Genomic DNA, 25,977 nt, shown 5'->3' with positions numbered 1-25,977 from the left:
ATAATGTTAGATGGAAAATTTCACTGAGCACTTTAAACATACAGTAGACATGTCTGTATATCAACATATTATTTGTTTGTGTTGAAACAGCACATCAATAATACATTATGCTGTTCATTGGCAGCAAACTTAACAAAACATAACGTCTCTTTTTTCAGTTCAGTTTTGTAAACGTAGAATCAGATAGATAGATAAATACTTTATTGATCCCCAAGGGGAAATTCAAGGTCCCAGCAGCTTAAGACACCACACACAACATACACTACAATGTAAACAGGATAATACAAAGCAAATCAACAAATCAACATGACTAAAAGAGCAGTAAAATACTAAATGCTAAAGATAAAGATGTGCATGAGTAATGAGGATTGGTCCTGTGATCCAGTATGAGGTGTGTGTCAAGTTGGTAGTGCAAATAAATCCAACAGTGCAAGGTTAAAGTCTAGTGACCAGCAATAAATACAGTATGTACAGTAAGAAATGTTAGCATAGTAAAATAACAGTACTAGTATAGATATATGGACAAGTAAGAAACATAACATAGTAATTCAAGAATTATAGCAGCAGTGCAAGGATAAGTTAGATATGGGTACAGGCATCAGTCATTGGTCAAATATATAGACAAAAAATCTGACAAAAATGATCTGACTCACCGCTGTGTTCCTGCTTTGTAAGAGTGGTTTGGTGCTCCTCAGGAGTAGCCGGTGGTCTGGGTCCATGATGTAAGGTTCAGAATTGGAGTGCTCTTTCCTCTCTTCATCAGAGTCATAAAATGCTTGTGTCATGCTCCCCTCGAATAGTGCATCCTATTAACACAGCATAAAAGGAATATACACATCAAAAAGGAACAATTTGCCTTCTCCAGACAAAACCATAATCTTCATTTTCAGAAGTGTCTTTACAAAACATGTAACAATAAAATAGTCTTCAAACCATGTTCAATAAACTAATCACATTTCCATACATACAGTACCCTCCAGAATTATTGGCACCCTTGGTAAAAGTTGACTAAAAATAGGTATAAAAAAAATCTTTAGGTGATTTATTGTACTCCCACAATGAAAACAATGAGGAAAAATGTACAACATTTAACGGGAGCATTTTCCTATGTAAATGCAACGTTTTAAAGTAAATCAGAGTGCCTGTGAACTTTCAGAAGTAGAGTTCATGACGTTCTTTTTCACTATGGTATGAAAATGAAGTCACTCAGAGGCTAAATCCTCTAGTCATTTTTCAACATTGGAGAGACAAGAGAATACACTAAATTGAAAAAAAAGAAATTGTGTTGACATTTGTAAGTAAGAGAATGTCTATGGAAACTAGGTATTTTGTTGAAAATGCCTATATTTCCAGTTAAAATGATGACTAAAAGGTTCTAATCGTCTGGGAATGGAGCAAACATGCTTGGACAAAGACCCATGGCTATTTTGCTCCCACGCACAGTATGGAGGATGGTATGATAGGCAAAAAAATCCATAAGAACCACTGTTGAGAGTTACAGACAAAGCTGTCATCTTGGGGTCACCAAGTCCCCCCAAAAAATCTTCAAAAGTGACCTCACTGCTAATAGATTATTTAGACAGCATGTCAGGTTAAAGCCAGTAGAGTCATTTAATGAACAATGTAAATGGCAGGAGTTACTGAATGGTACCATGACATGTCTGGGAGTGTGGTCTATTGACCACAAAATTATGCTCTTTTGCTAAAAACACTTAAGGTGTCTTTGGCGTACATAGAAGAATGACTATACTAAAAAGAACCCCATGCCTAATCAGAATTATGGTGGAGGGGCTGTGCTATTGTGGGGCTGTTTTAATTCCCAAAGGCCTTGGGAACCTAATTAAGGTGCATGGCATCATGAACACCAAGAAAAACCTGAACATTTTCAAAGGAAATCAAACAATCTCTGCCAAGGCCCTAAAAGTTGGTCATGATTGGATCATTCATCAGGTCAATGAACCAAAACAAATGCACAGATCAAAACAAATATGCTTTACTGAACACAAAATCAAGCTTCAGACATTGCCATAGCAGTCCCCTGATCTAAACTCCATAGAAAAACAGTGGGATGAGTCAACGAGAAGAATGCACAAGTGTGGACCTAGCAATCTGGACGATCTGGGGAGGTTTTGTAAAGATGAATGGTCTTAAATCCCTTACTTTGTATTCTCAATCTTTATGGAGTGTCAGAGAAGAATATTACATGCTGTTTTATTGACAAAGGGAGGTTTAAGAAGGTATTACAAGTAGGGGTGCCAATAATTGTAAGTGACGTGTTTTTATTAAAAACATTTATTTCTTTATGAGATTTTCCTTTTTCTCAGAAAAAATTTGCTTCCCTTGCAGGGTGTATTTTTTCCTCATTGTTTTCATTGTGGGAGTACAATAAATCACCTAAAGATTATTTTTTAGACCTATTTTTAGTCAACTTTTACCAAGGGTGCCAATAATTCTGGAGGGTACTGTATTTCACTTAAACCATACCCAAGGCTTTAGAATATCACCTGATATGATACAAATACAAACATGTGGATCGTATTTGGTGATTATGCATTGACAAATTACCCCTAACTTTGCTGACATCTTACCCCTTTCCATGGGCTAGTGAACTGCGTGCGCGCATAACGTGTCAGCATGTTGATTATGACCACCTGGCCCCATTCCTCCACATCCACCAGCAGGTTGCACAACTTGCGGAAGTTCTTGTGAATCAGGTCAATACGGTCTGGACACACCTCCTCAAATGCCATCACCACACTGCCCGCCACAAGCTGCATATATGCAGAGAGAGAAGGATTAGACAGTAGAAATCAAGTATGTATCTTAGACAGAAGTCTTCAAAAGAGATTTCTCTGCTTTGTTGTCTGTGAAAAGATGACATAGTTAAGAACAAAACTATCCAGGGTTCTCGGGACTTACTGCTTGATGATGCACCCTCCAATGCACACACACCAGCTAACATCAATCCAAATGTCCACCCCTTGATCAGCTACCACCAAAAATATAATCTTATGGAAAACACTGGTAATACTTACTGTGCTTTTGTCTCTCAGAAGTTTCTCAATTACATCAATCAGGTGCTCCTTCTGGTCAGGGTCCAAACTAAAGAGTGAGTGAGAAAACTGTAACAAACGAAAATATATGTCGAGGGCAATGTAATGCAATTCACGCTACATGCAACTACTTAAGGCGAGACACTGCAGGTAAATAGGGTAATTAATTAGCAGGCATCACTATGAAACTTCTCCAGTTAGTTACTTACATTAACCCTATGAGCCCTAGGCTGTATTACATTTTCACTACCTTCAGTTAGAAGCATTTATCCTGGTCATTGTAAGTGCCATTCACACATGCTACATATTGTTTTTTTCAGCACGACCTAGCCTTTTCTGGTGGAGCAATGTAACAGAGAAGAATGCATGTGTTTTTTGACGCACGCATTCTTCTGTGTTACTTTGCTCCGCCATTATTAGCTGCAGCGAGATGAGACATTTACTACACGAAAGAGCAGAAGTGGGGCTTAACTTAACAAAAAATAAAAAATATAGAAGTTTTCTGTAATTTAATGATTAAATATGCAAATTAGGCATTAACTAATTAAACACTTTGTTTGACAGGCTTCAGACAAAATTGCAGCTTCGCTTTTTTTAATGCTGAATTAGATTTGACACTACTCTGAAAGAAAAACCCTGCGCACCACATTGGGTATACGACATATCACAAAGAAATCGGTTGAAAAATAAAGACATGAAGACTTGGGCTAAAGTTAATCGAGACCTCTAAGCTTGGACGCTATCCTTGGAGTTCAATTACAATATGCTTAATTGACTCCCAACATGGCGACACCTAGAATTTTCACGTCTGTGACAGCTAGGAATCCTCAATACAAGCGCGAGTAGACAAAATGTAAAGAAATAAACACCTAAATGTGTAAATTGAACTGTATTGTTGTAGTAGGGTGAAAGAATACATGCTAAGGTAGCAAACTAGCCCAAAATCTCAAAATTGTCTGGTGCATGAAAAAACAATGTTTTCACCTGCCCCGTATCGCCTTAAAATGAAAAGAGATGTGTATTGCCACTTTCAATCTTTAAAATGGCAATATGTGCACCTGTAAAGCTTCTGGATGGCATGGGCAGCTGTCTTCCTGACATAAGGAGAGAGGTCAGTGGCTGCCTCTTTTATAGCAAGCATCATGATTGGCACAATGATGGTCACACGGACACTGGACAGCACCCTCAAAGCACTTGCTCTGATTAGTTGGTTGGAGTCCTAATGACAAACAAAGTCAACAAATAGATATCAAACACACACACACAACACATTTTCTCTGGGTCATTCTTTGATATTTGCAGATATTTGCAGAGGAAAAAAGAAAAGATATCCACACAAAGGCCCTCATTTATCAACCGCACGTAGAAACCAGCGCAGATCTGAGCGCAGAAATCATCTTATGACGAGGCTCACGTGTGATTCCTGAAACTTTCGCATCACTCAAATTCCAGCGTAAGAATAAATGTGTGTTGATAAATGTGGCGGCTGGAAACAAGCGTGATTTAAATATCACCCCCCTATATATGCTCGTTTTAATGGCTTCGCCCCTTGAATTTACGACATGAAGGTGCATTATACTAGCCTAGAAATCTAGACGCATCCTAGCGGCAAAACATGTTTTTCCTAGCGGGATGGTCTAGCGTTGCACCGTTAAGGCCAACCCTGCGTCCGGCACCAGGTCAGCCGGTCCAATCAGAACGCTCTATCTGTGTACCGAGTCCTTGAGCCCGCCTCAGCATGGTGGCGACAGAGCTGCGCGACAGCGAGATAGCAGAACAACCATAGAGAACAACGAAGATGGATGAGGCTAACGAAGCGCGCTCGTTTGAATCGGCTTTGTCATCAACTTTGGAAGAGTCAGACTTCCACTCAAGCACTCAAGTCATTCGTTTTAAAGAAGAATGTATTTGCGGTTTTGCCGACCGGCTACGATTGGTCACAAGTGCTGGCCTATTACGTGCAGAGACAGTTTGAAAGACAACGATTCATCCCACCCACAGGCTTCAGCTCTGTGAATGGTCCGACTCCAGACTATACATTTAATGTATAGTTTGGCTTGCCAGGCTAGCATTATACGTCCAAAAGAGAAACATTTGTGATCTTGAGCAACATGACAGCTAGAAGTGTCATCAAGGAAGGCGAGAAACTAGAGCGATTTAAGCGCAACAGACTTTATTTTCACAGAGAGAACGCATCATACTATAAATACATTAATTACAAACCCATACGACACTGAAATTTGCCCTTTGAAAATAACTACAAATATATTATTCATGAATGTTGCGTTTGCCAAAGAGAACGTAATCGCCTCCTATATGGCTATCCTAAGCCATCAAATGTGTCAATATAATAGGCTACATTACAGCAAATAGGCTACACATGTACAGGAAAGTGTTATATCCGAGATATTCCTGGAATTCAACTCTTCAACTTTCTAATCCACCGGCGATTAACTGCTGCACGGTGCTATGCCGCCTGAAAAACTAGACGTGAGATTCGAGCGTAGCCACCGATTACGTTCAAATTGATAAATGCCATGCTTTGCGTGGAAATAAGCGCATTTCATAAATGAGGGCCATTGTCTTCTTTGCTCCCAGTGTGACTGCGTTGCAGTTGCATTTTTTGAGATAAATACTCCAATGCTCCTTACAGTGCAAAAACTGCTTATCAAATAAAATCTAAACAAGTGTTATTAATCTTAAATCAAGATTAAAAGTGATTTTTTTTTCAGTTGGGGGCTCCTCAATCTCCTCAAATTTTTCTTTGTGACTGCCTCATGTCTGTTCTTGTGTATGTGTATGTGTGTTCTGTGGATAATACTAATCCCTCAACTACATTTGGTACAACTGACCCTTCGCCAGCCCTTCCCATCGAACGCGGATGAGCCAATGACCGTGCAGTAGCTCCGCATTTGAAGACAAACTCCGACAGCTTCACTTTATGGTTCCATGGAAATGCATTGGGAGCCGTGATTTTTATGGGATTGTATAGTGATTTGAAAAAGGAAGGTCCAACAACACGTGAAATTAAGCCACACAGTCAACTCAATGTAAGTAATAAACAAGGATGTTTATTATTCTCAACACTGCCAGCATTGTGTATAATATGATTGTCACTTAGAGGAGACTCGTAGATAACCAACATTAGCATAGCTAGCTAACTGCTGCTATGTGCTAGCATCGCCTCGTCAGAAAAGCCACCCAACCCTGTCACCCAACAAACCTAGATATTAATTTGTATTCATGTGTCTCCATGTCATACTGGAGTTGTGCAACAGATTCTAAATGAAATCAGGTCCTTGGCTCTCTAAATGAGCCTCTTGGGCAGTAACTTTTACAGACAGGCTTACAGCTACCATTGAGGTCCAACTTTGGTCTGAAATTATCGGACTTAGCAACAATAAGTAAGGGGGGCGGGACTTAGTGGCGGGTCAATTGGCAGAAATGAAGAGGGAGAGGGTAAACTCACCTTTAAAGCACGCTGAAAGGTACTGATTGATAGAAGGGCAAGATCTTGTTGCTCCTCTGCATATCTGACCAGATATACATACACCAACTTCTTGAGCTGAAAAGCATATTAACTCTTCAGATACCAAATCACAGCATATGATCTGTAATGACACTTTAAAAGGCTGTAGTGATCCTGATCCTGATGTAGATTAATCACTTGGGTTAATCAGTCATTTTGACAGCACTAATGTATACTGTGGCAATGACAATTTTCTTAAAGTCTACTCTGAATAGCGGAAAATCGTTTATTTTACTGTCTATGGAGAAAGGCGAGCGGCTCTGAAAGCCGTTGGATCCGTTTATTATGCCGTTATAGCACCATCACTTAATAACCGAATAGGCATTTCATGCTATTCAGATTAGGGAGTTCCGTCGCAATTTTCTTCGAACTCGTAGGTGTGGCCATTTTAGGTGGCACGCAAATCGCTTGCCATGGTTACTTACATAGCATTACAGTGAGATACAGAGAGTGATTGAGAGAGAGAGAGAGAGAAAGCACCACATACAGTATGTTTAAAGGGATATTCCGTCATTTTTGGAAATAAGCTCATTTTCCACCTCCCCTTGAGCAAAACAATTGATATTTACCTTTTTCCCGTTCATCCAGCCATTCTGTGAGTCTGGCGGTACAACTTTTAGCTTCAGCCTAGCATAGATCATTGAAACGGATTAGACCAGTACCATCTTGACTGCTAGCGTCATGTTTAAAAGTGACTAAGATTTCCGGTAATTTTCCCATTTAAAACGTGTCTCTGGTGGCTGGATCAGGAAAAAGGTAAATATCAATTGTTTTGCTCAAGGGGAGGTGGAAAATGAGCTTATTTCCAAAAATGGCGGAATATCCCTTTAAAATCAACATCTTGACATCATGTATACTAACTTGACATGAGTTGAAGCTCTAGGAGAAGAGCTTCAAAATTGAGGCCAAGAAAGAAAAAGAAAAATCAGAATAACCTCTGGGTGCTCGGGCCTGAATAATAATAGCAATAGTAATAGTAGCAACAACAACAACCCTTACAAAAACAATAGGGCTTTCACACCATCCAGTGCTCGGGCCCTGATAATAGGGGTGTAAATATTAATTGATTGGTATCGATGCATCAATTATACAGCCGCTGATTCGATGCATCGATACGTCCGCAAGATAATCGATTAATGTATTTATTTTTGATATTTTGCTGCCTGTTTATTTTCAGGTCGTATGCGTACAACCTACTCCTAATCTGCGGGTAGCGCTATCCTCATTACAGGCTTCTACCATAACTTATAGATGTTTAAAATTGGCACCCGCCGCCACTCGCCAAATGTGAGTGAAAATCTGCATTGGCGAGAATAAAGGTCATTCGCCATTGGCGGGTTGCTGACATGCTTCACTGTAAACTTTCAGCACCACAACAAAGCGTTTATAGGCTGCAAATTTTGTCATCGCATAAGTTGGTGGACTATGTTTTGCATTTAGTAAGGCCTACCATAGCTTCACCTGATGCACATGTTTTTTCCCTGTGGAAAACATCTGATGGATTAGTCAGATCAAGTGAGCATGCTAACGGTGACGTTAGTCATTACTCATTATATTAATGAATATCAAGTTTTAGTAACAGTGTCGTTTTACAAGTTAGGCTACGTGTTCTAAACATATCTGTGTTCTGAGTAGCAGGTGTTAGAAGGACGAAGTGGAATTGGAGAAACGAGTGTCTAAACGAATCAATTTAAAGTTTTTGGGAAATCTTCACGTTTATCCCGTTAGTTAAACATGCTGCAGATTATGATTTGTGTTTGTTTCATACTGTCTTGGCTGAGCATGTTCCTTAGAACCAAAAAGTCCTCCATTTGTGGACAGATTTATTTTTAACAGTGACATGCATCTACAGCCTACAACTATCGTAGCCTGTACCGCTACAAAATCTTTCCAACTTGTTTTCACAAGTTCACGTCCTTGTGAACACAAGTTCATGTGACAGCCACCTATTTAATCTCACATCGCCAATACAGTGAAGGCTTAAACAGGTTAAACGTTTAGCTAATAATCTTCCAATATTAAATACACTCAAAATGCACATATGCAATAGCGGATATATTTGGGCCTACAATTTGTATTAGCTTATCTTAGGCCTACAATCAGCATGTCACCGCATGTGGAGGAAGAAACTGCACTATAGACACAAGGGACTAATTTAAAGTGCATCTCACAATGAACTCAGAACATAAAGATCAAAGACATGGCTGCAAGATGGATGCAGATCAGTTCTACACGTTTTTTCAATAATAAAAGTTTTGTGGCTGGTAGAAAGATATTTTGGCCCAGTTTATACTGTAACATACACATCATGTGAATAGAATACTGTTTCTGTAGGCCTATTCTCAATAAAAGGCAAATAAACTATTTTTGTTGATTTTTAAAAAAAAACTTAATAGATATCATGTAAAAATCTAAACGAATCATATCGAATCGTATCGGCGGGAATTCTGAATAATCGAAAATAATCAAATCGCTGACCTAAGAAATTGATATTGAATCGAATCGTCATGAAGGCTCAGATTTACACCCCTACCTGATAATATTCATAATATAAATTCTATACAAATACTGTATGTCAGAATCAGAATTAGCTTTACTGGCCAGGTTTGCGTAACAAACAATGTCTGACATGACTGGGCTTAAGAATAATTTCTCAGAAAGCATTTTAGCCAAATCCTGAGTGTGTGTGTGTGTGTGTGTGTGTGTGTGTGTGTGTGTGTGTGTGTGTGTGTGTGTGTGTGCGTATGTGGTCTTACCTCTAAATTTTTACTTGCCACATTCTTCACCACGGCTGGAAATAATTCAGAGGCGTTCTTCCCCTTGGCTATCAACTAAAAAGTACAGGAGATCAAACAAAATCACAATTTGAGCAAATCTGAATACACTTTATCAAGGAATTACACTCACGTTTCTCAATAACCAACACATTTTGCAATACATTTTCCTACAGTTTCCTACAACTTGCGTTCGGGACCAAAATCAAATTAATCAGAGTAACTTTCAGCACATGAAAATAAAAAATCTTTCTCGGCTGCCCTCGGAACACCCCACAAACTACAGGATTTCCAGTTGCAAATATTGAACATGTCTAATATTTACGATCATCAGCGCCAAACGTGTTCCGAGGCAATTGTCGGGAAATTTTGACTCTTACAAGAGAATCTCATAAAATAATCTTAAGATCTTAAGATAATCGGCCATTTTCTGTCTTTGGTCTTCTGGGGGAAATCGGGGCAAAATCAGCCTGATTATCTTTGTGTGTGTGGTAAGCTTAAGACCCCTCTTGAAAGATCCAAAACTACTGCAGGAACGGAGAGTACTGGGCAACTCATTCCACCACATACAGTACACCTAGATGCTTGTAGTTTTCCACTACCTCCACCTTGTTACCAATGATGGAGTGTTCAATTTTGTCCTAGCCCTCCTAAAGTCAACAAACATTTTTTGTCTTTGTCTTGGCCACATTTAGAGTAGCCGTTTTTCCACACCACGTCACAAAGCTGTTCACCAGTTCTCTATACACAGTCTCCTCCTGATCCTTCACACAGCCTCAGAGTCCTCAGAGAATTTCTGCAGATGACAGGTTGCAGAGTTGTGCTGAAAGTCTGATGTGTATAATGTGAAGAGGAAAAGAGAGTAGTCCCCTGCGGTGCTTCTGTGCTGCTAACCCCCTGCTCAGCCATACATCCTCCCATCTGTATGAACTGTGGTCTTTCCATCAGGTAATAAATGATTCATGATGTTATGGAAGTCTCAACCTGCATCCTGTATAGCTTCTCTTATAGCAATACAAGTTGTATGGTGTTGACGGCACTGGAGAAATCAAAGAACATTATTCTCACTGCACTGCCAACTTCATCAAGGTGATTGTGGGGCTCGCTGAAGCAGGTAGATGATGGCATCTTCGACACCAACCTCAGGTCAGTAGGCAAATTGCATTTGGTCCATTGAGGGGGTCACCTGAGGTCTGAGGTGTGCCAGCCCAGCACGAATCTCTCCAGCACCCTCATGCAGTGTGATGTTAATGTCACTGGTAGGGATGTCACGAGAACCGATACTTGCGATACCTCTCGATTCCAAAATTAAAAAACACCGGCGATGCCCATTTTTTCGAAGCACCGTAAGCACCGACGCCAGCATAAGCATCGGTGCTGCGACTCTTCCGGAACTGATGGGGGCAATACAGTGTTTCCCACACATAGACTAATTTGAGGCGATGCGCCACAGATTCAGCACCGGCCGCCACATATGGTTTCGTTACTTTTTATTTTATTTATTTATCTATTTTTCAACGCTATTGAAAAACACGCAACATTCGTTAAGCTGAATTTCCTTTCCCTGCTCTCCCTCTCTGTCACTCACGCGTCTGTCTCTCATGCATGCACACACACACAGTCCCCTCCGTGCACACAGCGTCTGTCTCCATGAAAACCAACCAATCATTCCTGGAAGCGTGGTCGTACTGATGCACCTGACGCTGCCCGGGTGGATAGTTCTTCTTCCACATCGTTTGTAGACTATGCGTGCAACTTTACCAAACCGTAGAAGTAAGCTCACTCTCCTTGGCCCGCTCTCGTGCGTGGTCAATGGACACCCGCCCACGACATGCACATTTAATCCAAATAAAACATTCACAATCGTGAACGCAATGACGCACAGAAGACGACTAGCTAAATTGCTGTTTAAAATCCGGTTAGCATCATTAGCAGGCTATGCAGCAGACATTTGATTAAAACTTGCATTCAAGTTGACTGACCATCTCAATACCAATGTTTTTCAACTCCAAGACTTAAAAGGGCCTGTCCCAAGGAGAAAAAGTAGGTTACCTTGAAACTTAAACACATGTGGGGATACTGAACAGTCCAACCAGTAGAGTAGCCTATGATAAGATTAGCCTGCTACTTTGTTTACAATATTTTGAGGCTTCAACCAGACGGCTGAATGTAAGAGGTGGAGTTGTAATATGAATAGTTGGCTATAATCTGCATAAAGTTTGCTGTTATGAAGATCAGAAATTTCAGTATATAGAATGTATGAATAGTTACAGAATGTGTGTGTGTTTCAAATAAAGACTTTGCATCTTGTAAAAAAAATCATTCACATTATATGAAAGCAAAGCGATAAAAAGGCGATGCAAGTTGTTGGTTTTTATACAGTAGGCTACAATCCATTAGAAAAGTGATTGAATTAATTATGTGTAAGCCTATGTGATATGCTTGCAATTGGATACTGTATTCTGTTATGCACTGTAGAAATTATATTTCAGTATTCTGCAAATATTTAAAGAAATTCATTAAGTACATGGGATTTTAGAAAATCCTTTTTTTATACGGTAGTATCGAATTTGGCATCGAGAATCGTGTAATTTTGCTGGTATTGGCACCGACTACTGATTTTTTGGTATCGTGACACCCCTAGTCACTGGTCTGTAATCGTTGAGGCCAGATGGAGAAGACTTCTTGGGTACTGGAACATGACGTGATGCCGTCCACAACACTGGAACCTTCCCCTAACACAAGTTGATGTTAAATAGGCAGAATCTTGCATAGCTGTTGTATACAGGCCTTCAGGACCTGGCTGCTGGAAACAGACAGGCTGATAGGGGAGGTAGAGGGTGCAGGGAAGGTTGCTAATGGTGCTCTGCTGCAGTTCATGGTGGTGATCGGGAGGGTTGAGGAGGTGTGAGGACGCAGATGAAGGGGTGGTAGGTTTGAGTGGGAGGGGAAAGCTGAGGGTCCTGTGGTGAACCTGTTAAAAAACACATTCAGGCCCCAGCCGTGGCACGACTGGCTGGGGCACCTGCACCGCATGCCGGCAACCCGGGTTCGATTCCCGCCCCTTGATCCTTTCCGGATCCCACCCCAACGCTCTCTCCCACTCACTTCCTGTCTCTCTCTACTATCCTATCATTAAAGGCATAAAAAAGCCCAAAAAATATACTTTGAACCCAGCTGTTGGTCTTCATTCCCAACCACTAAGGTGGCCCGCGAGAGCTTAAAGGATCTGATACAGTAGGCTATGTGGCCCGTGAGAGCTTAAAAGGTCTGATACGTTTTTTTGCGTATAGGCAATAATACACTGCAATACAATGCACGCGTGTGAGACTGACAGGGAGGCCACATCAACCACCTTCCATGATCAGTGCAACTGGCTACATCAGATGTGATAGCAACACGTAGGCTACGTGTGAAAACAAAATAGAGTAGCCTATTCTAAACTATTTTAGCAAACGGAGCGCCTAAATAACGCGCTCGGTTTAGCCTGCCTGTGAAACGCATTAGTTTGAAGTGCGTGTGCTTCTTTGGCTTAGTTCACACTGGCAGTCGAAAAGACGTATTGCTTCAGGAAGTACATATTTACAGCAGTTATTACCATTTTATTTTACCCTGAAACCCAAGTTATTTGCATTGTTGTTGTATGGTAATTGCACAGTAATTGCCTAGAAATTACACATTAATTATTTGTAATATGTGGTTTAAAAATATTATTACCTTTAAATTGCATACATATTACCATAACATTACCCACTTATTACCGATCTGCAATGTAAAGTGTTAACTTGTATGGTATAGTGTTTTAGACATTCTTACTCACCCCCACAATCCTTTTCATTGCCTCTAGCTTCATCGACTCTTTATTACTTTCCAGCATCTCTTTCAGGTCATCATTCCTGCCAAAAAGACAGACATAGTGATGAAGTAGACATACCTTCCTAAAATTATATCCCAATATGCTGGCATTTTTTATTTTTTATAAAAAAGGAACAATGCAAACCTGCGTGAAGCTGGCCACCCATGTTATTCAAAAATGTTTAAAAACACTGCCATTCATTTGTGCTACGTTTGTGCCGGTTTGTGCCGTAGAAATTATCGTTTGTGCTGTTAAGGGTTTTAAGTCATTCAACTTTACTTTTTCTGGCCAGTGACGTCACTCAGCCCCCCATACCTGTCCAAATTTCCCCAAAATAGTCTCAATCATTTGAGCTACGTTTGTGCTGATTTGTGCCGTTACAAGTAACATTTGTGTTACTTTGTTTTTAAAGCTATTCCACTTTATTTATTACACGCGTGACGTCACCCAGCCCCCCATCCATGTCCAAATCTTGCAAAAATGGTCTCAATCGTTTGTGCTACATTTGTGCTGATTTGTGCCGTTAAAAGAAACATTTGTGCTACTATGTTTTCTACGTTATTATGCTTTATTTATTACTCGCGTGACGTCACCAGCCCCCCATCAATGTCCAAAACTCCCAAAAATGGTCTCAATCGTTTTTGCTACGTTTGTGCTGATTTGTGCCGTGAAAAATAACTTAAAAAACATAGCTGCACAAATGTTATCACGCTTCGTTACAAGCGTGACGTCATTCAGCCCCATTCAGCGTCCAAATCTCCTCAAAATAGTTGGGATCGTTTGTGCTACGTGCGTGCTGATCCATTTCATTAAATGTTTGTGTAGCCTACTATGTAGAAGTTAGCCGGGGGGACTTGTCCAGCAGTTTTAGCTTATGCTAGACATCACCAAGCCCCATCAATGTCCTAATCGATTTACGGTGCTACCCGCTTTACTTGGCTGTTTCTGCTGCCCCGAATTCTATACACCAGTTGCATGTGCGTAACGTCAGAATTGCTGTAACCAGAATAGAGATTGAGAACGTGACGTAAAACGCAACGCATTTTGGGAATAGGTGGCCCAAAATTAAGTTGTTTTACTGACGTGCGGGAACAACGAAGTGCAGTTGTCGAAATGCCGTTTACCTGCTGTGTTATAAAATTCAATAGAGTAACATCCCAGCTAACAATTTCTGGTTAGGAGAACGTTTTTAGAACGTTTTTTTTCTGGTTAGGAAAACGTTGCCTGAAAGTTGCGAAAGTTGCCACAAGGTTCCCCAGGAAAGTTTTCTTGACGAAAATACTACGTTTTTTTCTGGTTGTTTATTTTGGTTAGCAGAATGTTCTCCTACCCTTTAGGGAACTTTATTATATTTGGTTGCATTAACGTTCCCCTAACCTCCCAGCAACAAAGTGTAAAGGGGGAAAAAATATGTAGAATTATCGTGACATTCTTGCATTGCTCGCTGCACACTCGCCGTCTGCGACGACAGCCCATCTGTAACCTGGGAGAGCGAATGTCTCTGATGGCTAAGGCAATGACTATATAGTATATGAATCTTCACTTACCATTAGCTGCTTGCTGAACTGCGACGAATACGGCCCGTTAATATGTCTACATGTCAGCTAAGTATTTAAATGCGGTTAGGTCTAATACTTTCTTGTCTACGGTGTCTTTTCCTATAATAAACGATTAGTCAGATCAAAACATAAGCAGAGCAGGCGCTAGCCTAACACACTGTTTCAACATTCAAAACTGGCTGTTTTTATTGCATCGTATGCCATTAAAAGTCCTCGGTTCAGAATTATGATGGATTTTGGTTTATTTTGTTTTAAATTGGGACTGGGAATTGTGGGATAGGCTGAGTGAACAGCACAGTAACATAGGCTATAACTTGGACTACGTGTTAATATAAAACAATTCTCCCCCGGGAACATTGTGCTGTTTAAGATGCAGCCTCAACGTTTGAGAAATAATTCATTGGAGTCCTCATCATCATATTTTCATAACAAATAAAGCTTTAAAAACATGAATGCATTTCAGGTGCCACTCTAATCGATTATGGATTAATCCAAAACTATTCGTCAGATTAGTTAGCATGAAATCGTTGTGTGCCTGCCTGGGACTATGGCTAGCTAGCTCTTCCACCTGGTTTACCCTGTAGTGGTTTTTAAAAGCCTTGGACTTAATGGAACAAGTGCATGGAGAACGATGTGAAGAATGTGATCGATACCATACAGCCAGCCTACGTGAGTAACTTTATCTCTGTGTTATCCAAATGTCTTAAAGTTAGCGAGGTTGAGTCTGCTAAAACAACACCCCAGAACTCACGGACCCGAGATGAAAGTTTCTCAACCTCGCGCTGGCCCCTTTAGCTGACGGGCTGGCTTTGGTCGGCCGAATATCAATCCAACAGAGGGGGAAGAATAGAATAGGGCTATATGTCGATTTTGCAACAAATTATTCCGACTTTGCAGTGTGGCTGCTGGCCGTGTTCAATTGGAAACTCATAGAAACTCTGGGGCGATTTTCATCAAGCAACCCCACGCACATAACCAGAGAATACCGATATGGTTATACAAATAAGATACCTAAAAACAACTAAGTAGCAACGTTGTGTGAAAAGAGAAATGCAACCAGAATATAACGTTTTTTTCTTTAGTTGTAATAACGTTCGGGAAACTTTGATAACCTGGAGCTAACGTTCTCTCCAGGGTATTAGAAGGTTACTGATAAACTAACCACAGGAGAACCAGCGGCTAACGTTATTTGCTTGCTGGGATTCAACCAGAATATAACGTTTTTTTCTTTAGTTATAAAAACGTTAGGGGAACGTTATTTGTTTTGACAACCTGGAGATAACGTTCTCTAAACGTTATTAGTAGGTTGCTGAAAAACGAACCATAGGGGAACCAAAAGCTAACGTTAGTGAAAGTTAGCAGAACGTTAATTGTTTGCTGGGATGAAGCTTATCTTTTATAGTTTTCCAGCGTAGAAAAATAATAGTATACGTCATGTTTCAGAGGTGACAAAAAGGCGAGGAATGGCTTGGATAGCAGCACTAAGGAAGCGCGAGATTATAACTGTTTTTCACACAATTTTTTCACGCTTAGTTTTCATTATTATCATGCCAGATCATAGACCCAGACCCACTAGTTTACATGGGCTGGCATCAGGCGAGCCAAACCTACCCATAATTCTTTGTGTTTTGATGACTTTAGTCACATGTCTTAGCGATCTCTATTAACTGCTGGCCATCAGTCTGCAGCTGAGGAGAAACGCCAGCTCAGTTACTCCAATCTCCGGCAGTGCAGGTGTGCTTAGCAGCAGGCATCTACGAGTAGAGAGACCATTTCCCTTTTGTATGTACCCTCACTCCAAATTGGCCTAGCCTACCATAACTTCCCAACTCATCACTGCACTGTATATTCTCTAAAATAAACAAAAGTTTTTTTATGGCCTATGCATCAAAATGACAGAGCGTTGCGCACACAAGCAGCATTTACGCAGCTACTTGGCTACCGTTAACATTAACATAACACGACATTAGCTATAGCGGAAGATAAGCCAATGTAATATGCTTTGGACATAGTTATCATCACTTACTGTATGTGTGGTATTACTGGTTTCATGAGGTATACAAAATCAAACGATTGTGGATGTGGAATAAGCGATTGGTTGTCGTGAATCACATTTGTGGTTGTGTGATAACTGTCCTTGTGTTACAGATGGTAGCAGGCACACAAACGCTCGAGCGTTTACGAGGGTAAAGTAAACGTAGGGTGAAATAAACTGTAGGGTAAAATAAACGTTGCATCAGGTTAAGTCAGCCGTAAAGTTATAAGTTCGATACTGTATGGTGGTAGCTGTGTGTCATATTTGCGTAAAAGGTGGTTCATTTTGGGAATGTTAATATCTGACATTGGCGATTATTTCCTCAGTTTTAGGTTGAGAGGCTTAGCAACAGCCAGCTAGCTACTGACGTTATTCTAACTAGCAGGAGGCGCCACCATGCCCTGCACGTCTCTGAAAATGAAACGGAGCAAAATTAATATATATAGGGAGGGAAAGTAATCTCATCGCCACCTGGTGGTTGCGTTCCTAGAGGCTAGCGGGAGTGGATGGGATTTTCTTTTAGAAAAAATATATCTCGGCCCACGATCGGAAGTTAGTTAAATGCCTTCAATATGCTATCCATGTAGGTCAGCTCTATTGCTTCTAGTGGTCATACTTTATTTTTTAGGATCAGTTTAATTGTTTTGAGTTTGTTTGTAACATGGTGATAACGAACTACAGTAGCTAGCTACAGTAGCATTTGACGTCACCAGTTTGGGCGCTCCATCTCCAACTGATCAAAACGGCAATTTGCTTAACTTGCTTATCATATTTTTGTAATAACAGAGAGCGATGTAAACCGCGTGGTAATTACCTTTATGTTGGGATAACTTGTGTTGTGCTCCTACTCACACAAGAGCTGGCAGTAAGTGTGATTGTCTACTAACTAACCAACTAGCTAACAGGCTAATAAACAAACCATGCTAGGTGAGTAACGTCGTCGAAGGGTGTCACGTCACTTGAAGTTGTAGTCCATTTATGAAATGAAACGAGCAATTACGTTTTTTTTAAATAAGGCGAAATAGAGTCTGATATTTTCACAGTTAGTAGATTATTACAGTATGCCGGCTGAAAAATATTTTTGGTGGATAAGATCGCTGGTATAGCTGCGTAGTATTTTTTTGAAAAGTCGGTCTATGGGACTTAACATTGGAGCTGCTCTTCGATAGGAACGCAACCACTTGGGGCGCTGGTTTTCACTTTCCCTCCCTATTGCCAAGTTGCTTGTTAATTTATGCAACTGAATATAACATAACTTTGTTGTTAACATGTTATACAGTGTGATCTGATCATAATAAACTGTAGGCCACATGCATTTCATAGAATTTGACTTATGAGGAAGTGAGAGTGGCTACGATCTCAATTGAAAGACGAATGCTACACTGAAATTGTTTAGCCTGCTGAAGGGCGCCGCAGATAACATTTTCAATTACATGCTATATTTAAGATAAAAGTAATCATCCCGCCCACATTTACTGTGTGTGCAGAATTTCTTCTGTAAGATAAGACATTTTTTTTATATGTCCAGTCAGACAAAAGTCTACTGTAACCTTGTTTGAGACCGACACTAAAATATTGCTGCAAACATGGCTCTCCCTTCATGTCAGTGTCTGGATAAAACATTTAATAAACAAACAAAGCCATTTACTAGGCTAATAGTTTGACAATTCAGAGACAATTTTATTTAGTTTTTCTCAGTATGGACATGTATAAATGATTTGGAATACAGATTTCACTTATTTTTAAAATAGGCCTAAAGCTTATAATATCTGCCTTTTATTCTGTTCCACCACCAAACTTAAAGATGCTTTTGTATTTCCATCTCCAGGCTGCAGGAGTATCGCCAAGGACTTCAACAGGGGGATTCACAGCCAAGGATTGATTCATTTCAGCAGCAACCATCGCAAGTTCAAGTTTACAATGCTTGTTCATCAAGGCAGCAGGCTATCAACCAAACGATCATCCATGACCTGATCATCGGCTGCTGTCTACCTCTATCAATCGTGGAAAATGATTTCCGACATTTTCTACACACCATGGATCAAAGGTACACCCCAATCTCCAGATCAACCATAACTGGCAAAGAGATACCTCAACTGGTGATAAGAGTGAAAGAGTGCATCAAGGCCAGTCTGGTAGATCAGAAATCCATCTCTGTTACTGCTGATATATGGTCAGAACGCACAATGAGATCTTACATGGGAGTCACAGCTCATGTTCTCGACTCTTCGGCCAGTGGGTATACTCTGAAGGCCTACCTGCTCGACTGCAGGAGATTCAAAGGGCGTCACAGCTCTGAAACATTTCAGCTGCCTTTGATGAAATACTGGATGACTACAATATCAGTGATAAGGTAGATTTTATCATCACTGACAATGCAGCGAACATGAAAAAGGCTTTTAAGGTCACCATTAGGGATGCACCGATCCGACTTTTTCAGTCCCGATACCGATACCGATGCCTGGGCTCTGCGTATCGGTCGATATCCGATACCGATCCGATACCATTGTTAATTAATAAACTGTATACCTTACCATGTGGAAAAGACTAAAGGCATCAGGCTTGACTTTAACATTCTTTCCCTAACTAAACATTACTTTCCTAAAAAAATCGAACAAAATAACACTTAGATATAAAGGTAATGTATATTCATTATTATTATTATTATTATTATTATCATCATTATTATCATCATCATTGATTATATTACTAGTATTAAAAATAAACAGTTGTACACCAGCAGCAACTTGGAACAGCATTCAAATTCAAGTTCACAGTTATTACTAAATAATAAATCTAACAAAAAACAATTTTGCAGATAAAAATCCCATATTGGTCACATACATTGAAACACCCCTGCCAAAATCGTGTCACCCACGAAACCCCTCTATTTTCTCATAGTGGTACGGTCCCGCAGTTTCCCCACGATAAACTAATTAGTTCACACGGAGTTGAATGGTGGTAAACGGTAGAAGTTGTTCGTTTTATCTAATAAAGTTTTTAACAGCCAATTTGAACAATTGCATGTCTTTATACCAAGAACAGTTTATACAGATGAGATGAAAATGACAATGTGTTTAGTTTGAGTAGCCTATTTTGTGTTGACTGTTACACATTAAACATGTTGCCTAAATGCAACAAAACGCATGAAGATCGTAATTAATCTATGACAAATGGAGGTTGGTATAGATATTCTTTTGATCCTATGACATAAATTATGTATCTGTATTTATCCCATCCATGAATTTAGACACTCAGAGCACACAGTGAGGTGAGGCACACTCTAACCCGCAGCAGTGAGCTGCTGCTACAGCGGCGCGTCATGGCTGGTTGCGCGTCATGGCTCAGCCTTTTTTTGAGACTATATTAAATTCGGATCGGCCCATGGATCGGACCATTTTTTCCGATCCCCGATCCAGCTATTTTGTTCATATCGGGGCCGATATCCGATCCAAATATCGGATCGGTGCATCCCTAGTCACCATGGCAGAACAATCAGATGACAGTGAGGATGACAGCGAGGATGAGGAGGACATGGTTGGGTAACAGCTAGATGCGGACTTTCTTCTAGGTTCCCGTCAACGGCTTTCCTGCTTTGCCCACAGTCTTCAACTAGTTATCGGGGATGGGATGAAGGAAGTAAAAGCGATGTCCCGGGCACTCTCAAAAATGGCAAAACTTTTCAGTCTGCTGCATAGTAGCACGGTCTTCAAGGATCCGTTTGAGGCTGTTTTTGGAAATGGAAGAAGCATTCCAGTCTTAAATGTAACAAGGTGGAATTCACAATTCAGACAATTACAAGCAGTCATTGAACTGGATCATAGTGCACTAATCCAGATGTGCTCAGTGGACTTTGAAAATGTGAGATATGAGCTCACTTCCTGTATCAACGCCCCCTACGGATGCCAAATGATGCCAATTTCCTAGTGCATCCTCTCAACCAGATACCATGGGTGGCTCTCAAACTCTCTCCTCGATCCTCGAGGGGCGTTCCCACTGATCTATAACTTACACTGGATAGACTATCCCATTGTTGCCGCCCCATCATTCTTTATCTAGATCAGTGAGGACGAGGATCAAGGAAGGAAGGGAGGTTCTATAAAAGACCAAATGAGAGGCACCCCATGTCCCGTGCCAAGTTTGGCCTTCATACAACAAAACGTTACAGAGATATATTGTGCGTCCTCACAACCAGATATCATGTACCTGTGCCAAGTTTGGCCGTCGTACATCAAAGTGTTGCTGAGATATGAACTCACTTCCTGTACCGCAGCCCGCCCTATGGATGCCAAATAATTCCAATTTCCTAGCACGTCCTCACAATCAGGTACCAAGTCCACATACCAAGTTTGAACTTCGTATATCAAAGCGTTGCTGAGATACAAGCTTACTTTCTGTATCACAGCGCCCCCTATAGAGTCCAAACGATGACAATTTCCTTGTGCGTCATCACAATCAATTAACGAGTCCCCTTACCAATGTTTGGACTTCATACAACAAACCGTGTTGGTGAAATATGAGCTCACTTCCTGTTTGGCGGCTTCACAGTCAATTTTGATTGGCTGTATTGAGTAAACGCTTATGCGTATCGAACTCTGCAGCTTTGCTGATAGACCCCCAAATATCAAACCAGAATTTTTACACTACATGGTCAGATAAACATTGCGATCACCTCAGAAAAGCTGTTGCTTCAAGAAGTATGCATATATCAGATATTGGCTCATTTGCATATTTAAAAAACTAATTAGACAAAGTGTAATACAAAAAGTATTTCTCTTAATATGAACATTAATCTGGTAGAAGTTTCTGAGGATATCTATAAAGGGAAAAAAAAGTTCCATTCACCTCTAGTGTAATACGATCTATAGTGTCACCTATTGTGGTCATTTTCAGGACTTTCGTCCCGGATAGAGATTTTGGCACACATCCCACGTTGTTCAATGGGGTCATATTAGTCTAGAACAGTTGAGATATTCTCCGCTAAATGAAGTGCATACAAATCTTACACAGGACTAGGGCTGGGACAACGCATCGACTTAACCGATTCGTTCGACGCAAAAAATACGTCGGTTCAAAATATGCGAATCGACACGTCGTCAAAATCAAAACAAGGTTGGCGGCAACGTGAGTGACTCCTCAGAATTTCAAAAGTGCAAGGCACTGCAGCACGCACTCTTTCCTCTGCGTTTCTCTAACTATGGGCCGCGGACGGAGCTGCACCGGTCCGCAATGTAGAGAGACTGCTGGTCTGTGAGGCGTGGAGTGAAATTAGGCTCGGTGCTTCACCTGATAATTTGCTGCGCAATTGATGAAGCAACCGCGGCCCGACAGAAAAAGAAAACAAAAGTTTCAGCAATCAGGAGGAAATACGTGCTAATTCGATGTGAATAAACATACAGCAACACAATTAAGTGTTGGTATGAGCGTTCATTGAATGCATGCATGTGCGTGTTTGCGCGACAGAAACTGAAACTAATCGATAACGTTGGTGGCAAGTTCCGTTCAACCTGCTGTTTAATTATTTAACGACATTTAATAGAATAACGTGGATTCTTGATACAGAGCAGAGTATAGTTCAGTCAAATTTGAATATGGTCAAAAGATTGTAGCCTTAGTCTTTCATCTAAAAATCTCCAGATCAGTGATTTACGCCTATCTGCTCGGTCGTAATACATAGACTAAAGTTGGTACGTGTTTCCTGAATCCTTACATTCAGAGATTCAAATGGAATTTCATTAAAAAGCATGTCAATTTTGTCTCCATTTGCCTACCAGAGTTTGATGCTTGCACGAGGGAAACATCCCAAAACAATAGCACCCATATTATTGCTGTTGTTTTCAGTATCATGCAACCATGCAAAAGCTATTGTAATTATACTGTATCTTACATTACTAAAGCAGGTCTGATTTATTCACAAACTTTTTGTGAACAATGTTAGCATTTAAAACATTGACTGCTTTGAAGTGAAAGTACACTTAATACAGCATAATAATAATGATGATAATAATGATCATCATAATGATGATTTGATGGGGGTATACAGTATGTGTAGGTGGGCCCTATGGCCCCAAAGTCCCAAAGACTTAAAATAAGCCTACTTAACTTGTCATTTTATTGATGACAGTTCAATTTGACAACACTCCCGGTGTTTTCAAGGCATCAAGGTTTTATTGAATGCTACCTCTGACTTAGAATGCATTACTTTGCACTTGCATAGTCTTTCATTTAGGAATTTTAAGAGCAATAAACATACATTGCAATGTTTTATTTCATTCACATATGTAAATCAACATGTATATATTGCAATTAGTCAATTAGTGGGGAGATAGTCGATAATCGAATCGAATCGAAATCGAATCAAAGTGAAAAAATGAATCGTTAGATTAATCGATGCATCGAAAAAATAATCGCTAGATTAATCGTTTAAAAAATAATCGTTTATCCCAGCCCTACACAGGACCTCTACCAAAGTCTTTTTAAAGTAAGTCACGTCACTCGGCAGCCATATTGGCCATGGGGTCGGGCAGCGAGTTTGACCGTAACAAGACCAGGGGCCGGTTTCACTAAGGTCGTTTAGACTGGTCTATGGCTTAGATAGGTCTTATGTTTCTTTATAGATCAGTCTAATGCAAGTAAGCCAGTTTCACAAAAGTTAAGACTATCTAATTTTAGACTTAAAAAAAAATAGACACCTCACCCCCAGGCTAACGTGGGTCTAAAGGGCTATATCACCATGATAACAACAGAAAAGCTGCTAAATTACGTCAGTTTATCCATTTGAAAGCAGGCTAGCATGGCTAGCTAATGTAGGGCTTCAGTCCTATGAGTCAACAGCGTCTGCTTTAAACTAACCTGGCTAGATTAAGGCAACAATGTATGTTCCTGCCTACGAATAAAATGTAAACAACCTCAAACTTGTTATGCACACATTAAAAGAGCACGCGGACTGGTAGGTTGGTGGAAGTAACGAAGCTTCCTAGCCAGCTAACGTTACGCTGCCTCGATAGGTAAAGTGGGATAGAACATGGGTAGGACGAGACGGGAGCAAAATATTTATCTGTTACGTTAGCCAGCAACGATAACCACACTAGCCACTATGCATGACACAAAAAAGTCTTTATACGTGTTAAACTCCTCCAAAATGCACAGTTTCTCTGAGTGAGTAAAAGCTACGTGGTGTCCACTCGGTCGGCCATGCTTTTTGTTTTGAAAAGAGTCTTAAAATACCCAGATTACCCACAATTCTTTGCATCTAGTCCTACTTAGGATAGTCGGTGTCTTAACTGCTTTGTACAACACTATTATTTAGACGTCTATGCTAAGTCTGACTATAGCCTACCCTTAACCCAGTCAGCACAAATAGAGACAAATACGTCTCCGAGACGCCTGGAAAAGATCTGAACAGTTTAATTACATCGCGTTCCATTTAGAACGTCTTATTTTGATCTTACAAACAGCGGCGGCATCTCACTGAGAATGTGTGTCGTAGTTCTAGAACTTTATCATATTTAATACCTTTATAAGATCTTTGTAAGACGTTAGGGAGATGGATGTCCTATTATGACGTATTGATGAGCATCTGGGATACGGCTGCTAAACGCTGTTTGAAGAACTTAGCAAGACGTATCAGATACGTCTGCCAGATGAGCAAACGCTCTCTAGAATACATCTGCAAGACGCCTTCCAGACCTTTCGGACACATCTGCAAGACCCCTTGCAGACGTTCTTGTGCTTACTGGGAAGTCTAAGTTATAGTCACAGTCTATCTTAGTGAAACCGGCCCCAGGCCCTATCTAAATTAATGGGGAGAGAGCTGGATGTCCATGTTCAGAGGTGTAAGGGACATAAAAATCACGTTTGAAATCACGATGAAAATCAGACTAAAATCGCCCGAAAAGGTTTGATGGTTTTGTATCAAATTAACGCTTAAAAAGCCTTTTTCTTACTGGTAATCTTGGACTGCGCATGCGTGACTGCCAAGGATCGGCAAAATGATTGGAGCAACGGCACTGGAAGAGGCGGGACGTGCTAACCGGTGTAAACACCCGCCATCTTTGCGTTACGAAGTTAGCCCATGCATTTCAATGGGCGATTTTTCCAGTGCAGTGTCTCCTCATATAAGTGTCTCTGCCTCTACTAATTCGGGATTTAGACGCAGGGTGTTAATTGTAGTAGAACTCAACTGATCCAAGTTAACAATACGAGACTTGCGGGTTAATTTAAAGACAAAGATCCGAGTGAGTCACGTCTCAAACAGGCTTAACACAGACAGACATGTTCTTGTCACTGATTGTGTTTTTCTTATTAAACTTCCTGTTCCATGGTGGTGTATCATTAAGTTACGTTTTTGAATGCAATTACTCTGACATTTCAATGGGTGGTAGGGCTGACCATTTTCATAAGATTTATGTTATGCATGTTGCAGAGCTACCAAAATGTTATCAAAGTGTGGCACACGTCAGCGGCGTTAGTGTTTGCACATGATGTGTTGAATAGGAGCACAGTCGTAAATCTCAGAATAGCGGTGACCAAATCATATTTCGCCAGATAGCCTAGCTAAATGTACCCGACAGCCAGACATTACAAGTATAGCGCAAACCGCCGTCGTGGAAGGCGCTGGTGAACAATAATGGAAAACTCAAGCCAAACATTGTACTCTAACGTTAAACTTTGTCTTCTCCCAAGAAAGGCTAAACTTACTTCTTGAAATCAGTACTAAACAGGCCGAAGGCTGCTCCAGTGGTCGACGAGGTTGGAGTTGTCTCCTGTCCAACTTCTACAGCGGAATCCGGTCCTCCCTGATCATTGTAAGACAGGTTGTTCGTCGACATGATTAATAGGCAATTACACTATGCAACCAAAGAGAAACCTTACAACGGAGCTTATTCTAATCAAATGATAATAGCAGCTCCGTTTGCATACAGTGAAAGTTCTATCCCAACTAGTCTGTGTAACTTTCTACGCAGAACCGGAAGTATGGGTTAGTGATGTTGCGAACTTGTAGTCACATGACAAGCACGAGAAAGATGCACCTGATAAAGGGGATGTTCAGCCCCCACAAAACGTGGCGAAAAGGAAACAGTGCGTTACACCCTAAACGCCGCCCTCCCTCCCAATCCCCCTCATGGACCTTATCGTGCAGATGCTCAACAATATTGGATTAAAATAGAA

The 25,977-nt window shown here is 40.6% G+C and overlaps 1 protein-coding gene across 1 annotated transcript in view; it reads right to left on the bottom strand.

Annotated features, from left to right (window-relative positions):
• The window catches only part of ap3b1a (adaptor related protein complex 3 subunit beta 1a), a 90,140-nt gene extending 64,379 nt beyond the window's left edge, over positions 1 to 25,761 (bottom strand). The window contains exons 1-8 of the mRNA XM_062554609.1: positions 25,507 to 25,761; positions 13,177 to 13,252; positions 9,339 to 9,413; positions 6,523 to 6,618; positions 4,112 to 4,272; positions 3,036 to 3,102; positions 2,589 to 2,771; positions 654 to 806 (exon numbers count right to left, since the gene is read on the bottom strand). Coding sequence (XP_062410593.1) covers positions 654 to 806; positions 2,589 to 2,771; positions 3,036 to 3,102; positions 4,112 to 4,272; positions 6,523 to 6,618; positions 9,339 to 9,413; positions 13,177 to 13,252; positions 25,507 to 25,637 — 942 coding nt within the window. The 5' untranslated portion in view covers positions 25,638 to 25,761. The remainder of the gene's footprint in view (positions 1 to 653; positions 807 to 2,588; positions 2,772 to 3,035; positions 3,103 to 4,111; positions 4,273 to 6,522; positions 6,619 to 9,338; positions 9,414 to 13,176; positions 13,253 to 25,506) is intronic.
• Between the last annotated feature and the right edge of the window lie 216 nt (positions 25,762 to 25,977).

Source organism: Sardina pilchardus, chromosome 14, assembly GCF_963854185.1.
Source record: "Sardina pilchardus chromosome 14, fSarPil1.1, whole genome shotgun sequence".
Taxonomy (NCBI): domain Eukaryota; kingdom Metazoa; phylum Chordata; class Actinopteri; order Clupeiformes; family Clupeidae; genus Sardina; species Sardina pilchardus.
The sequence above is the reverse complement of the archived record's forward strand: the minus strand, read 5'-3'. Positions and strand labels throughout refer to the sequence as shown.